Source organism: Acanthochromis polyacanthus, chromosome 10 (genome assembly GCF_021347895.1).
Source record: "Acanthochromis polyacanthus isolate Apoly-LR-REF ecotype Palm Island chromosome 10, KAUST_Apoly_ChrSc, whole genome shotgun sequence".
Lineage (NCBI taxonomy): Eukaryota > Metazoa > Chordata > Actinopteri > Pomacentridae > Acanthochromis > Acanthochromis polyacanthus.
In genome coordinates this window covers 15,870,226-15,885,649 of record NC_067122.1, presented here as the reverse complement: position 1 = coordinate 15,885,649, position 15,424 = coordinate 15,870,226, and the positions used below count along the sequence as shown (strand labels likewise).

The 15,424-nt window shown below is 41.2% G+C and overlaps 2 protein-coding genes across 16 annotated transcripts in view; one reads left to right on the top strand and one right to left on the bottom strand.

Moving 5' to 3' along the window:
• Window positions 1-2,894: 2,894 nt before the first annotated feature.
• Window positions 2,895-11,588, top strand: tex11 (testis expressed 11). Its single transcript, XM_051954943.1, has 25 exons — window positions 2,895-2,975; window positions 3,086-3,205; window positions 3,426-3,506; window positions 3,626-3,711; window positions 3,785-3,842; window positions 3,940-4,035; window positions 4,112-4,193; window positions 4,529-4,607; window positions 4,761-4,912; window positions 5,042-5,127; window positions 6,107-6,244; window positions 6,397-6,499; window positions 6,607-6,731; window positions 7,260-7,345; window positions 7,932-7,985; window positions 8,082-8,122; window positions 8,229-8,306; window positions 8,426-8,496; window positions 8,918-9,031; window positions 9,241-9,313; window positions 9,488-9,637; window positions 9,739-9,847; window positions 9,968-10,088; window positions 10,683-10,850; window positions 11,233-11,588. Exons 1-25 carry the CDS (start codon window positions 2,895-2,897, stop codon window positions 11,302-11,304), a joined length of 2,424 nt encoding a protein of 807 aa, XP_051810903.1. The 3' UTR covers window positions 11,305-11,588.
• A 13-nt stretch (window positions 11,589-11,601) lies between these two features.
• The window catches only part of dlg3 (discs, large homolog 3 (Drosophila)), a 92,416-nt gene continuing 88,593 nt past the window's right edge, over window positions 11,602-15,424 (bottom strand). For all 15 annotated transcript variants that reach the window (XM_051954927.1, XM_051954929.1, XM_051954930.1 and 12 more), the window contains one exon: window positions 11,602-14,765. In XM_051954927.1, the coding sequence (XP_051810887.1) occupies window positions 14,659-14,765 (107 nt within the window). In that variant the 3' untranslated portion in view covers window positions 11,602-14,658. The remainder of the gene's footprint in view (window positions 14,766-15,424) is intronic.

Sequence of the window (15,424 nt, the reverse complement as noted above, 5' to 3'; positions counted from 1 at the left end):
ATAAGGAAAACTGTTTTCACCTACAAGAGACTTTATGGGTAGAATAGGATTAAAGACAGTTAAGAGAGTCTTTAGTGTCTGCTTTGTCCTGATGTGATGAACATGTTGAGTCATTTATTCAATGCAGCTTTTATATTTGTATAATAATTTTCAATATTCTCAGGGCACTACTGTGAATGGGAGTCTTGAAATTTTGTTTTCCCTGATTAAGTAAAAGTATATCAATAAACCATTGAGTCCACATTAATATATCAGTATCATAATATATTTTAAATCTTTTAACTTTTTTCATAGAATACTACACAGGTTCCATTTACAATCCACTGCTTTGCGACGATGCTCACAAGTATTCTACTGTATTTGGATAGAAAACTAAATATAATGTACCCACAGCATTTTAAAAATACAGTCAGAATGCCCTATATGAGATCTATTTCCACAAAAGGGCAATATGGAAAATAAAATCAACATGGTGACTATCACCATTGTATCAATATCACTTAATGCTAACTAGCTAGCAGTAAAATGAACTTTGGAAATTCTCAGTTGGCACTATGTAATTTAAACAAGTCATATTTTGAATAAAACGCTGGGCAATATAGAAAAAGAAGTTATGAGGGCACACAAATTCTTTTGAAATTCTAACCTAACTAAAGGCCTAATATAAGTATAACTCCTTCACTTGCTGTTGCTTTGGTAGCCTTCAACTGTTTCGCGGCCATTTGTTGCATCAAAGGTTGACTGAAGCTGTGTGGTTAGCCTGGATTTATATCTGTAGTGAAACCATAAACATGGAGAATTTTGTTTCAACTGTAAAATGTGAGTAATTGTCCAGTTCACTTAATCTCACTACACTATGCTCAGCCAAATGTATGCTTAGGACCGTTTTTGTTTAATTTGGCGAAAACGGAGCGAGTTAGCCTTAGCTATGTTAGCTTGCTAATTTATGCGAGGTTAGCCACAGTTAGCTAGCAAACGTTTGAGTCACAGAGCTAACTCCGTAATTTATTTTAAAGATTAAGTTTAACAAATAACTAGAATTTTTTTTAACAACAAAGACTATTTTAAACACTTGCTGTTGTTCTGGGGGGAACTCCAGCAATGTATTAGAGTCTGCAGCACAATACTTTTAGCTAACTTTCCAGGCCTGAATCCTTCTAAGTTTTCTGGCAGGCTACCATCTACATTTGGAACAATGAAAGTGCAACTCACAAGCCTTTTTCTTTTCTTTTCTTTCATGTTTTTATTTTATGAAATCATTCTGGGGCTGATTACATAGTGTTATTCACCAGTAAGGTCTTTGGAGATTCTTGAAATGCATTAATGCAAGAAATAACTGTTCTTAAATTACCTTTTGAATATTTAAAACATGGCCTTAGAGATGTTAAGTTCAGTTAAGTTAGCTGCTAATACATGAGAGACATAATTTGTGATTTATGTTGCTCCTGATTTGACTTGTACCTTTTATCTCACTACCTTAATGATAGCTAAAATAGGATTATTTTTATATCGGAATAAACCATAATATAGTATATGTAAATGTAAAATTACCTGACTACTTACAGTAACATCGAAGTGCACAATCACATTCACTTTTTTTCATCATGTCTGACTGTATAGAGAAATGCTGGTTTAAGTGAACAACTATTGCTCTATTCATTTATTTATTTGTTTTACTTAACCTTTTTTTTAACCTGGTAAGTTAGTTGAGAACTGATTCTCATTTTCAATAACGACTTGGCCAAGAGGCGGCACACAAACAAGATGAACAACAAAACAGATTACATGTACAGCAAATCTATAACAAAGTCCGTTGTGCAATGACTTGTAAATTAGAAAGGCTAAAAACAGGGCAGTGGTCCTGAAGTGTTACTCTAGCAGACTTTTTAAATAACAAGAGCGATATGTATGAGGTGAGTTTTAGGGATTGTTGCAAAGCAGCAGAAAACTGGAATAAGAATCGACTAAGAGTGGTACGTACTTTGGGAATGTGGAGGTTTATGAAACTGTGATATGTGTCATCCCATGTCAGATATCATTGAGCACTTGTGGAAATGACTTATCTGCTCTTGCTTTCTTTGTGTACTGTCAACACGTCTTCATCTGGTCTTCTTCACACACAGGTCTCACCGAGAAACTGCTGCAAAAACAGCTGACAGATTGTGAGGAGGTGATAGAGAAGCTCTTCTCTGAAGTCTCTGGCCCAGACGCTTTGCCCAAAATACTAGATCCACAGGTAGAGAAAAGTGTGTTAGTTGGTCTGACTGTAGCCCACAGTACTGGTGAGGGATGTCAGACAATGCAACAAATAAGCCACAAGTATAGATTAGCAATCGTAAATCTAAAATTTGAAGTGCTCTTACTCTGGCAATGTAGGATTTGTTTAATTTAGCCCACCATAATTTAGAAAACTGTTATTTATACTAAGCTGCGTGTATATTTCCTTTCCCGTCTTCTGTTACAGCTTGAAGAGTGTGCTGTTCAGCTGTGGAACTGGGCAGTTACAAAGAATATTGGTGCTGCTATAAGTCAAAATCAGAAAGCCAAAGGTACGCTTTTAGTTTCAGCATATCTTTGAATGCTAATTTTACCGGTGAAGATGATAATACTTACATCATCTCATCATCATGGCCATCATATCATCCTAAATGCTGACACAATGTGCGAGCTGCAAGCAGGATTAGTCACGGTTGTGTTCCGTCACGCTCAAACGCTTCCTCCATCCTCACAGTGCGTCATGTCGCATGCAGTCTGCTGTACTGCTGCGAGCCTGAGAATCCAACAGAGGGCGTCATTCGCAAGCAGATCCTGGTAAGCAATACTGTAGGCTGCCTCTGTGAGGGCTCAACATTACAGGAGGACAAGTCACGTCTGTCAGTGTCTAATCTTTACAGATGGCCAGCAAAACAGGGAGAACCTGGCTGGGCTGCAAAAATCCCCAGATGGCAGTTAGTTTCTTAAGGCTCGCTGTCAAGGTGACAAAAAAAAAGAACACTAAAACTAAGACAGATATTGAATCAGTTTAAAATCAGAGCAACCAGAAATATGTTGTCTTTACAAATTAGTCAACATACAATATCCCTAGAGCCTGGAAACCCTCTATGGCCAACTGATGTCCAGAGGCGACGGAGCCGCTGACGTCACTTCATCCAAGGAGGATGTGGAGCAGGATCTACTTCGAATTCTCTCATGCCAGGCAGAATCGGTGAGCTGTGGCGCATGTGATGTTCAACACCTTCAATGTGAATATTTGTTCTTGTGATATTTGGCAGCTTAGGAAGTGCTATTCTGACAGACTTGGAGTGTGAAGTGTGAGACAGCTAAAATGTGAACTGAGAAACAATGAGAGGGGGAAATCTCTAATAGGGCAGATTATATTGTTTGCTAAGATTAAATAGAAAGTTTGAATCCGTACCTCTTTGCAGGCCATAGCTCAAGGGAATAACCAAGAGGCTGCGGTCTACATACAGCGTTGTAAAGACATATTGCTGCGGCTACCAAAAGACGTAAAAAAGCCATCTGTTATCACCATAACAACACTATATATTGATGTTTCACGTTTACAGTGCATATTGTCATCGAAAGTGTGGGGGATGTTAACTGTGAATATGCTTTCTCAATACAGACTGCGTTTCTCTCCCTTTTGTGCTACAACTTTGGAGTGGACATGTACCACCTTAGAAAGTTTGAGGACAGTGCATTTTGGTTGAGGTAAATATACAGTAATGTTTAATGTCTGTTCACAAAACAGTGCAGCGGGAAATTGAGCTCTCTTCTTTTACAGCCAAAGCTATGACATTGGGAAAATGAATGTGAAGTATGCCCCTGGATCTGAGGTTCTGGTAAGACAAGGCACACAAAGTTTAGATCAAGCCACGACTACAGCTCTGCAATGAAAATAGTATTTTCTGTAAATTATTTCAATTAACCTCACAATAGGCCAAGGTGTTGCGGCTCCTTGCTACTGTTTACTTAGAGTGGGACTGTCAGAGATTTCAGGACAAGGCTCTTAATGCTGTCAGCTTGGCAAACAAGGTACGATGTGTTATTTATATAGGCATTTTGAACCATGAACTTGATCTGTGCCTAATTGCTCTGTGCAATTTGACAGGAATGTGTGAGCCCATTTGGACTGTACTTAAAGATAAGAATACTCCTGAGAAGTGGGGCCTCAGACAATCACATCAGAGCAGGTTAGTTAATACCAGACCTCAATGCATTATTGATACAGAATTTGATTACCATAGCCAACTGTAAGGTGTCATTGACTGAGAAGTTGGAGAAGTAGATTGAAGAATAAACTGCTCCTAGTTTGATCCTGTGGATCCACGAGGAGTCCCTCCAGTTATGTAACTAGTGCAGAGGCTTTTACAACTTCAGTCAGGTGTGTCTTAGAGCTTCCCAGGCCCCTACAGTAAACGACAGTGTTTATACTGGGACCCTGCGAAGTGTTGATGTGTCTCTACGGGTGACTTGAGCAGAGTTAAAAAGGCACATTTAAAAGTGGATCATAAAAATATGTTTTCAGGACTAAATGAGATGCTGGAATCAGAGGCTTCTCTTGAAGTGTGTCTGAACACAGTCAAACTACTTATGGTTGAAGACAGGTAAACACCTTTGCACCTTTGCTAGTAGACTCAGTTCTTTGTAGAAATGCACAACACTCACACAGTCTTAAATGAACATGTCCACATTTCTTTGTAGAAATGCCCACACGTGTACCATTCAACTCTGAATAATATCTGTCTTGATTTTCCCAGAGAAGTGCCGGCATTTGAGTATTTGAAACGCATATGTCAGCACTTTGAGTCGTCCCCTGACCTGGGAAATGCTCTTGTCTTGCACGTTGAGCTGCTGCTGCAGAGAGGCAAGGAGCTGCTGGGCAAACAGAAGATAGAGGATATAATTACGGGTACTACTGGTGCTTTATTTCTACAGTCCAGTTTTAGGAAAAAATAACATGACAGGTTTCATAGTAATGCTGGTAATGCAGTGTGACTATGCCATTATTTTTGTATAACAAGTCTTTACATCCACACAGGGCACTATACAGGTAAACAGCTGACACCACAGGCCCTCACAACCCTTCATGTCATGCTGTGGGATAAAGCAGCCAATCACTTTGAGGTATGATAAACACACAGATTTGTTTATATATATAAACAAAAAATATATATGGCCAATAAAAAGTCACCACCGGGATTTAACTAAGCAAAGGTAAGGTTAGGGTTATGATCTGGGGTTGGTCAAGTTCAGCAACGTTATGTTCCCAAAGAATGAGGGAACATAATTAATCATTATTGGTGCCGGCGTAGGTTATTTGTCAGTTCAATTACCTAAACTCCTGTCCGTCCACAGTCCTGAAAATACAGCATTAAAAATGACCTGAATGACCAGGTCTTTCCATCAGTGGAGTTTATCTTCCCTGATGACATGGACATGTTCCAAGATGAGGATTCCAGGATTCATGGGCTCACATTGTGAATGGGGGGTTCTGGGAGCATGAAACGTCATTTTCACCATGGATTGACCTCCACAGAGTCCAGACCTCAGCCCCATTGAGAATCTTTGGGATGTTCTGGAGAAGATTTTGCGCAGCGGTCTGACTCTCCCATCATCAATATAAGATCTTTGTGAAAAATTAATGCATGTCTAGACAGAAATAAACGCTGTGACATTGCAGAAGCTGATCGAAACGATGTCACAGGCAATGAGCGCCATACTCAAAGCTAAAGTCAGTCCAACAAAATATGAGTGTGTGCGACTTTATTTGGCTGGGCAGCGTATATATAGAGTTACCAGCATGTTCGCTCAGCATTTGTCACTCTTGCCTCACAGCAAGAAGGCAGTGGGCCACCTATCTCTGTGGAGTTTCCATGTTTTTTTCTGTATATGTGTGGGTTTAAGTGCTGGCACCAAACATGCATGTCAAGAATACTCCTATAGTGCTTTTGAATAGCATACTGGTCTCCAAACTTAGTCTCTGATCCCTGTATTGTGGCTTTCTGCTGCTCCAAGATAGTGTTGTAGGGATAGGTGGCAGAGGTTTAATTGAGGTCTAACGTGGACATATCAACTTTACCTGAATGTTTATGTTTCTTTCCAGACCAGCAACTACACTGAGGCTCTGCAGTGGTATAACTACTCCCTGAGTTTCTTCAAGGGAGGTCAAATGGATCCCAACTTAGCCAAACTGCAAAGGAACAGAGCGTCCTGCTTCCTGCAGCTTAAACAGCTGGAAAAGGTGAGAGGACTTGAGCAACAGAAGCAGTCAGTGAAATAAACGAGTTGTCCAGGGGCTGCAGTAGGTGGTGCATGTCAGAACTCACCATTTTTTTGTGTCACCTGTCACAATGGTAAGTGACAGATTATGCCTATTAAAACCTGTGTTTTCAGGCTAAAGAAGCAATCCAGGAAGCAGAGAGATGTGATCCTGACAGCATTTTCACTCAGTTCAGTGTTTATAAGATTGCTGTGCAAGAGAGCAACATGGTGAAAGGTACCTGTAAAACATTAGCTTTACTGATACAGTAAAGGCATACATGGTTACTAGTGTTGCAATTTTACAAGAGCTACATTTTCAGCCTATTCTCTTATTTGCACCAGCTGTAGAGGCACTGGACGCAATGGGACATCTGTCCAAGAGTCCTGTAGCCAGTGAGGACAGACTGCTGGTGTCTGGGAATGCTGCTTCCTGTCTCCTCACTCTGGTCGCTCAGATTGCGTTGGAGGTAGAATTCATCACAGAACTCACTGCTCCTTTCTGTACACCAGTCGTACAGTTTAGGTCTGATGGCGTTATCACACTTCCCAGTATTCTGGTATTATGGTGATGTTAGGCCTCACCAGTGGTACCTTCAGCTTGGACAAAAGCTCAGTTTAACACAATAGGATGTGCTTGTGAAGGATCTTGTCCTTGTCACTGAACTCCTACTGGTTGATGAAGGCCTCTTGCACAGGAAGGACTGGGTTCTCAGAAGACTAGTGTGATAGCAGATATTTTAGCGTGTTATACTTTTCCAGAAATAGCTCCTTACTGTTGAGTAACAACAATTGGCTGCAATCAGAGATAAAGCATTACTGTGTGCCACCTTTCCAGGCCTATAGTGCACAGATATACGACAAATTATACACACATTGTACAACTCCACAGCTACTATCAGCAACAATCAATTCTTAGAAAAGACAGCTTTTAGTATGCTGTGTGCTTGCTGGGTGTTGGTATTAATGATGATGAGGATGTTTGTTCTTTCTGACAGAATGGAAAGCAAGACATTGCCATGAAAGCACTGGAGCGTGTTTGTGAAACCTATGAAGATGAAACTCAGGTTTTGACTGCTCTGAGGTCTGTGAGTGCTAGAATGTAACTTAGATATACAAATGAAGCATATGATACCAAAATATACAACTTATCTCAACTTAATTCAAATATTATCTGACTTTAATCATGTAAAGTGAGTGCAGGGAGCCAGAAAGCATACACTGAATCTTATGGAAACTGTGGGAAGGTGTGCTTTTTCAGAATTGTTGCCATGATCATTACATTTCTGCATTCTTTGTTTTTATTATATTAACCATACAGGGATATTTTGAAGATAGACTTTTAAAGTAACCTCTAAGTTTGTTTGTAGGGATAATGTTTAGTTTTCAACAACAGAAATGCTGACTTGTGAATTTTACAAACCAGATGTCAGCACTCAGTGTTGATGTGTGTAAATGGAACATGATGGTGACGTTTCACTTATTAAATGACCACATGTGGTAGAGGTGCCTTTGAGATTGTAGTGAGTCTGTTAGTTTTCCACACACCTCCATGATCCACTGACCTATATTCCCTTTTACTTCTCCACTGAAAGTGTGTCTCTGTATAATACAGTTAGTAGGTGAAAGAAAGGAGGTCAACAGCAGTGTCTTCATTCATATTTTTATAGGTGTTTGGTTCGGCTTGTGCTCTCCACAGCAGAAAAACCAGGTGAAGAGATGAGGTGAGTGAAAGAGAAAGTACCAGATAGTTTAACAGTATTATTAATGCTGCTTCTGATCAAAACAAAACAAAGATTAACTCCATTCACTCCATGTAGGGATGCAAATCTGGATGTCCTGCTGCCATATCTAAAAAAGGGTGAGTGTGTATGCAACATGGGCTAAAGAAATGAATTGGGAAGAAATGTTTCAACTGCAATGTTTGTTGTGCGTCACAACCCTCAAATGTTTGTTTGTCTCTGCAGCTCTGCAGACACTTTCACACCATTCTTACACAACTGCTGAGCAACACACAGAGGAGGCTAACTGGTTCAGAAGGACTGGTACTAAGACTCTTTCTTTCCTTGTCACTTCAATCTGACATGGTATGCGATCACCTAAAATATTGCAGTGCCTTCATTTTGTCGGGGTGTGTGTGTGCTTGTGTGTATCCTTGTTACAGCTTGGAACTTGGCTCTGCAATGTGAGAGCAGTCCTGACAGAATGAGGGATTTCTTTGTGCTCTCTTACCAGGCAAGTACTCTTATTAGCTTTGTCAGGTGAATTAATCAGCATCTACTGTATGTGGGCGTAGATCAAGAACACCTGGGCAGGGATTAAATGTTGCCTTAGAAAGAGAAACACATCAGTTTACATTAGCAGAGTTAAACTTTCAAACCTCAACTTTATTACAATATGTGTAATCGCATGAACACCTCTTTACAGTAAGAAGCTTGAGCTATTGGATATTGACTAGCTGTTTCAGAGATTAACTGTTTTAATTTAGCAGGAGTCAACAAAAGTAGTAGTTGAATAAGAAGAGACTGTTTCTATTCCCTCTAATCAGAAGCCTCCTCTTTTTCTCGACTACATACTTGAGTGTTTTAGAAATGCTACGCTATTAAGGATTAGTTCCCTCTGTTACATGCATGTGTGCATCTGCATGAACCTACAGCTGTCCCAGCTGTGCCCTCCTGATCGCACACTGCTCATGGGCCAGAGGACTTGTCTGCTAATGGCTGCTGCTGCCTCTTTGGAGCTCTGCAGGAAGTCTCCTCACTCCGCCCAGGTGTGCCACCCACTGCCCATCTCCTACATTTAACATGCTCTCCATCCACATAGATGGAAATTTACCAAGACCAGTAGAGAGGAGAGGTGACTAACAACATTATTGGTGCCGGCGTAGGTGTTTCATTTTAATCCCTGTGCCTTTGAAGAGGAGCTGAACACTAGATGGCAACGATGAATCCAGAATGCTCGTCTCTGTTTGCTTCACAGACTGAGGAGCTGACTCAAGCCCTGGAGCACATTCAGATCTGTTGGGAGATCTGCAAAACCCTGAAAGCATCAGGTACATGAAGCAGACACATTATCCCAATTACAGCACTGTTTGGTTTGCACAATGCAGATAACAGACGCAAGTCAAACCCAAAAGACCCGAGATGTAAACAAGCAAAGGCCTCATTTAAAAAAAATATATTTCATGAATCAGAATTGAGTGAAGAAAATGTATTTATACTTACAGGAAGCTTCCCAGTGGACCCAACAGATTCGCTACTGCTGCTGTATGAATTTGAAGCTCGTGCTAAACTGAATGACCCCAAGGTTGAGACGATACTGGAGTCCGTCCTTGAGCTAGAGAATGTAGAAGCAAAACTGCTAGAGACCATAGCAGGTTAAAAACACTCGCTGTATTAATTCATTATTGCTGCTGAAACTTGCTAGTATTGTTGGTACTTACCACGTGCTTGCTTCTCCTTCTCTCCTGATATTTAGCCTTAGCCATGGAGCCTCCAGCCCACTTCCCTCTGCTGTGTAAGAAGGCCCTGAGGGTGGCTCTCTCTCTGCACAAGAAACAACCACAGCCGGACCTGGCCCACTGCAGGCACGGCCATCACTGCTCTGCTTTAAAATACCCGTTCTGTTAACGATCCTTTTCCACCAAATTTCTATTAGGATGAAAGGGTTTGTGATTGCGTGGCTGTTTTGTGTGTCCCCGTCTCAGCAAGTGCGTTCACAGCCTGATCAAGCTGTCCCTCCCGAGCGGCATGTCAGAGGTGGAGGCCCATGTGCTCGAGGAGGTGTGGGACTACTACGAGGAGGCCCTGTCCATCATCGCATCCGCAGTGAGTCAGCACCAATCACACATCGACATCCCTTGGCACCCACCTCCTGTTCCATCCAACAGAAATGCGCCCTGCTATATAATTAACCCCCTCTCTTCCACTCCATGCCTGCCTGCTGTTCTAGAAGCCTCTTTTTATCAATGGGCTTTCATCCGCACTTTAATTAGCAGATGCTGCCATTCACCACCCCTTCCTGCCAATTTGAATGTTAATGTGCTGCACAAGTCATCACACTGCCGGTGAGCTCCAGCTCTGAAAGAGACATGAAATTATTGAGACATTACGCCGCTTTAGAAGCAGTGCATATTTCCCCTTTCGTATTGAGTTAGTACTTGAAAGCTGTGGAATTCTTTGGATCAAAGTGAAGGGACAAGATTAAAGTGCTGCGAAATGTGAATGGAACGTTTAAAATGAGTTGGTTCATGGCCTGTTTTTAAGACTCACAAGCAGTAGTAAAGGTTAACATACAAACGGACAAGATTTGACGAAAGTTTACTTGCTGCCTCAACCATCTAAAAGCGATTTCGTGGAGTGCGTCACCCAGGTGGCCTCCGTTAAAAGGCCTTTTGAACGTCTTCCTGCTCTTCTCCACAGCCGGACGACTTCCCAGAGATGGAGACCCTGTGGCTGCTGACTCGGGCTTGGAACACGGGGATACTGCTGTACAGCTTGGCTCAGTATCCTGAAGCTGAGAAGTGGTGTGGCCTTGCCATGAGCTTCGTCCGCCACCTGGGAACTCTGCGGGAGAGCTACGAGACGCAGGTAGAGCTGGGCTGGTGGAGGGAAAGGAGGCGATGAAGCAGACTGGGGTGGCTGTAGCATGACAGAGCTCGAGTCATCCTGCTGAAACACAAAGCGCTTAGGAGAATTAAGCATAAAACCATCACTGCAGACCTTCAGTGTTACTCAGCAAAATGCATTGAGTGAAAAATGTTAATTTGTATCCTTATGAAACATTTATACAGCTGATTTTTTTAAGGTATCAAAATTCACCTTTGAAATAGTGTGACACAACTTGCAGAACTGTGAATTTTGTCACCAAAGGTTAACAAAATAGAAACCCACTGAGAGAAGAACAGCTCCGTGGTACTATTAGAGGTCTAAAAAGCTTCAAGATAAACAGCTGTTTCTTGTGTGCCCACAGATGTCTGGTCTCTACAGTGAAATCCTGGACAGATTGGACAAAGAAAAAAGAAACCACAACATGGAGGAGTAGGAACACTGGGGTCAGCTGTTGTTTTAAAGCCTGTTCAGAGCATTAAATTAAATCTACTCAGTTCCATTAGCTTCTTGCAGCTAAATGTTCTATTTTGTTTAAAAGTACAGTTCAGATATTCCAGTTTGACCAAAAAAAGTCTGTGCAACTGTGAGGCGTCCTGCTAGACTACCACGTTTCCCTACTTCAATAAAACCTAAAATGCCAACAAAAAGTCTTTTTAAAAGTTTCTATAATTGCAGTAATTTGGTTATTTTCAATGCCAATGCTTCAACCAGAATAACAAGCACATCAAAATCATAACTGAGTCACATATTTTATTTTCAAACAAATAAACTCTTGTCAAGTCCCAAAATAAAACCCAAACAAAAGTTGCAGGACTGTGTTCCCTCATGACTAGGACAGGGAAGACCATGAGGCCAAGTGTCCTGATAGGCTGTACCACCTGCAGTGACAGGAAGGAAACTACTGTACAATCAAAGGGTTCATGTTTGCAAGCACTTACTGCACAGATGTGCTATAACATAAACATATCATCACCCAAAAGTACAAACAAGAACCCTGACCCCCCCACCCAAAAAATAAAAGCATATATGTCGTCATTTCTCTCATCAGAACAAAGACCCTCATCAGTTATACACACACAGAGGCATTCAGGTTCCATCTTGTTACCACAACCTCAATGGAAAGAGTAAAATGAAATCAAGTTCTTTGGGCTTTGACATGGCTGACTGAGGTATGAATACCACACACATTGTTAACAGTCAGCTGTATTTCAACTAAACACCAGAGAAGACCAATTCTAAACTTCTAATAATGTATTGATCAATGCTCCTGGTTTCTGTGATAGTGTGTAGGTTTCTGCCTGTATCACTTTATTTTACAATATATTTTTTAAATCTATACACCCAGACACGTTCCACAAGAAATCACATGTAGACAGGCCCTACTTGAGGGAATTGAATTCCCAACTGACTAGTTAAGTGTTCCAATAGGCATTTGAAGAGAAATACCAACAATACAGCACATTTGTATGGAAATTATATCTCAAGAGTAGCTCAAACTTTACTTACCTGACATTTGTGGTCTATAAAACATGTTTGTCCCAGTTTGATTCACACATGCATGAAGCACAGGTGAGGGGGATCTGCTGGGGGCTTATTTACATTGTACAGCTACCACACCCTTTGAAACAGTCTGCAAGCAGTTTATAAATGGCTCTGTTCCCTTCGGTTATTCCCTGAACTCTGGTTTTGACACAGGTAATGACAGCTGGTTTAGCAGTGGTGCCTGGCAGGTGGGCACACCTGTTCAGAAAATGCCTGCAGGTACAGGTGCTCTGTGGGTGGGAGAGAGCAACGGACCCAGAGGTCTAGGTTAACATTTCTTGTTGGGTCTGGCTCTCTGAGGAGAAAAAAAAATCCCTTTGCACTTTTCAAAAAGCTGAGGAAGGAAGCGAGAACGTTCACAGGATCAGGGGCCACAGGACTCCTCCTTCAACGTGCCCTCTCACGTGCACACGTCGCCGTACAGCGCCAAGATCTGCACTGAGAGGTGGAGCGGGTCATTTCAATCCAGCATAGGTTACCGAACCGATGGCCTCGAACAAGCTCCAAGCCCCGCGGTAAGCAGGAGACACACAATACAACCCGAATGCACCATCCAGTTAAAAATGCCTTCAACTAAGCGACAGTGCCTCGAGAACTCGTTTGTTCACAACTACGAACTCTGTGTCATCGCCCAAACATGGCCGTTCAGTCACAGGGGAAATGGTATCTGTACGTTAAAGATTCCTGAGCTAGTCTAGCTCACCCCAGACACGCTAAGAGCTCAAACACAGTGGTTCAGCACCTGCCAACAACAGATTCATGAAGAATTCATACGTTTATAGATACACAAAGCATATAGGTTTACTCAAACCCAACTTTAGTGTTGTTTCTGGTAGGGGGACATGGGGACAATCCAAAACAGGTTATATTGACTCTTTAATCGTTAGGACATCCAATACAATTATTGTCTTGTTCTACCCGTTTTAAGGCCACCGTCATGGCGGCAGATAGGACAGTACCATGTGACCAATCAGAAGAGAATCCTCTGGGAAGGCAGAGAGTGTAATAGGGTGGTCTGCTGCTCAACATGAGTTAGGAGGCTCTGGCTGTCCAAATTGTAATCCAATGGCCAAATTCTTCGTTTACTTACACAGAAATAAAAGGTTGAAATACAGAGAAAAGGTGCCCACAGAGGTGAGACTATATATTTTAAATCTATTGCACTCAAGTCAGGCCTCCTGACAGTTGGAGGACACAAAGAACCAAGGAAAGATGAGAATGTTTCCTCTCTTTTCCTCATCAGTTGTGTGCAGCCTCCCTCACAGACAACAGGTAGTCACAAAACAGAATTTGTATTTGATGTAAGGCAGTTTGGTGTTTTGCAGAGAGCCCAGTTACACTTCTCTACCCCCATCCTTTACACAGAGCAGCTAAAAACCACAAGCAAAAAATCCCACAAGAAAGAAAGAAAAAAAAAAACAAAATGAAATCTAACAGCCCTCCAAATTGACAACTCTAGTGAAGTGTAAAATGTGTAGTTTTTAATATGTAGTAAAATCTCAGTAGGATTTTTATCATTTATCTTGTGATTTCATAATATAAATGTAGAGATTCACAACGCATTTCTTCCTCTTGATCTGCCTCCCAAGATGTCTTTATCGGCTGCAGCACAGACAACTGGCAGACGACCAAACGGCAAGCTGGTTTGTGATAAATAGATCACCAGTTTGTAGGCTCCTCCACTAATTTCCTCAGTCTTTATAAACAAGAGATGACTCCTTGAACAGTACCATCAGCAGGGCTCGATTTTATCCAGTCCTTTTAGAAAAACCCCCCCTTAATTGGTCTTCGACTTCTCATCTTGCGTGTCTTTTTAAATGTGATTTGATGAACATTTACAAAGTGTTCCAACTTGGTATGATTTGTCTCTGTTCCCCTGCAACTTCTTTTTGAATCCCAACTCCTCTCTCTAGATTTCTGCAAAACATTCTGATCTTCAGTCAGTCTCAGTTCACAAAAGGATTTATCCCTTTTCCCTTTTGTTTTCATTTGACAAATTCCTTTGGAATGGCATTTCCAGTCTTGAATGGATTTGTTGAGAAACTCATGCAGGGGTGTGCACAGTCACAGTAATGGTGATAAGACTTCTTTTTCATTTAGAGAGTAACATAATGATGACACTAAAACTTGATATGAAACATATCTGCAAAAAGGAGGTGAGGAGAGGGGGCTATTTGGGCTTGGGTGGGGTCTCTGGGAGGCAGGAAGGGAGCTCTGCGTCGATGCAGAGAGGACGGCAGGGAGCTCAGAGCTTCTCTGAGGACGGGATCCAGATGTAGGGCCCAGACTGCTCCTCGATGATAAGCTTGATTTTGTTGTAGATCTCCTCTAGCGAGTCACCCTGTACAATAGCTGGAGGGAAACGCACAAGTAGAAATATCTGAAATCAGAACAAGAACTGAAACTGTCATTCAATTAATAAGTTCATGGACAAAACTAATTGGACACTACTTCTGTTGATCAATCACATCAGCCTCAATCCTTGAAATTCACTAAGCAAATATAACAATTTACTAAATGCCTGTCTTATTTTTAATTTAAGATCTTTAGATTTTAACCTGTAAACTGGGAATTGCTTTTAATTCAATTCTTTCAAATAGAGAAAATTATTCTGTATATTAAAGTTCAACATGGACATGATGGATCTTTTAGAGGCACTGACCAGCTGTAGCAACTCCCTTTGTTTGTGTAACTGTTGTCTGACTTTAGCAGCTTCGAATTTTATGAAAATAAAGCAAAATTTGCAGTACAGCCATTAACTAATGTGCACAACAAGACATCAGTTTTAAAATCTAGATTTTAGTGATGCAGAGCAGCACCGTGGAGGCGACTGCTGGTTAACATGACAGACCATGAATCTAACAATCTGCTAGATGTCTGTTCTACCATCATAAATTTAATATCAGTTATGAGACACAAATGAGACTTGGAAACTTTCTTTCTTCATGCAATAAACAACTAAATGAGGAATGAAATACCAAATGAATCCGCTGACAGACTGATCTTTGAAA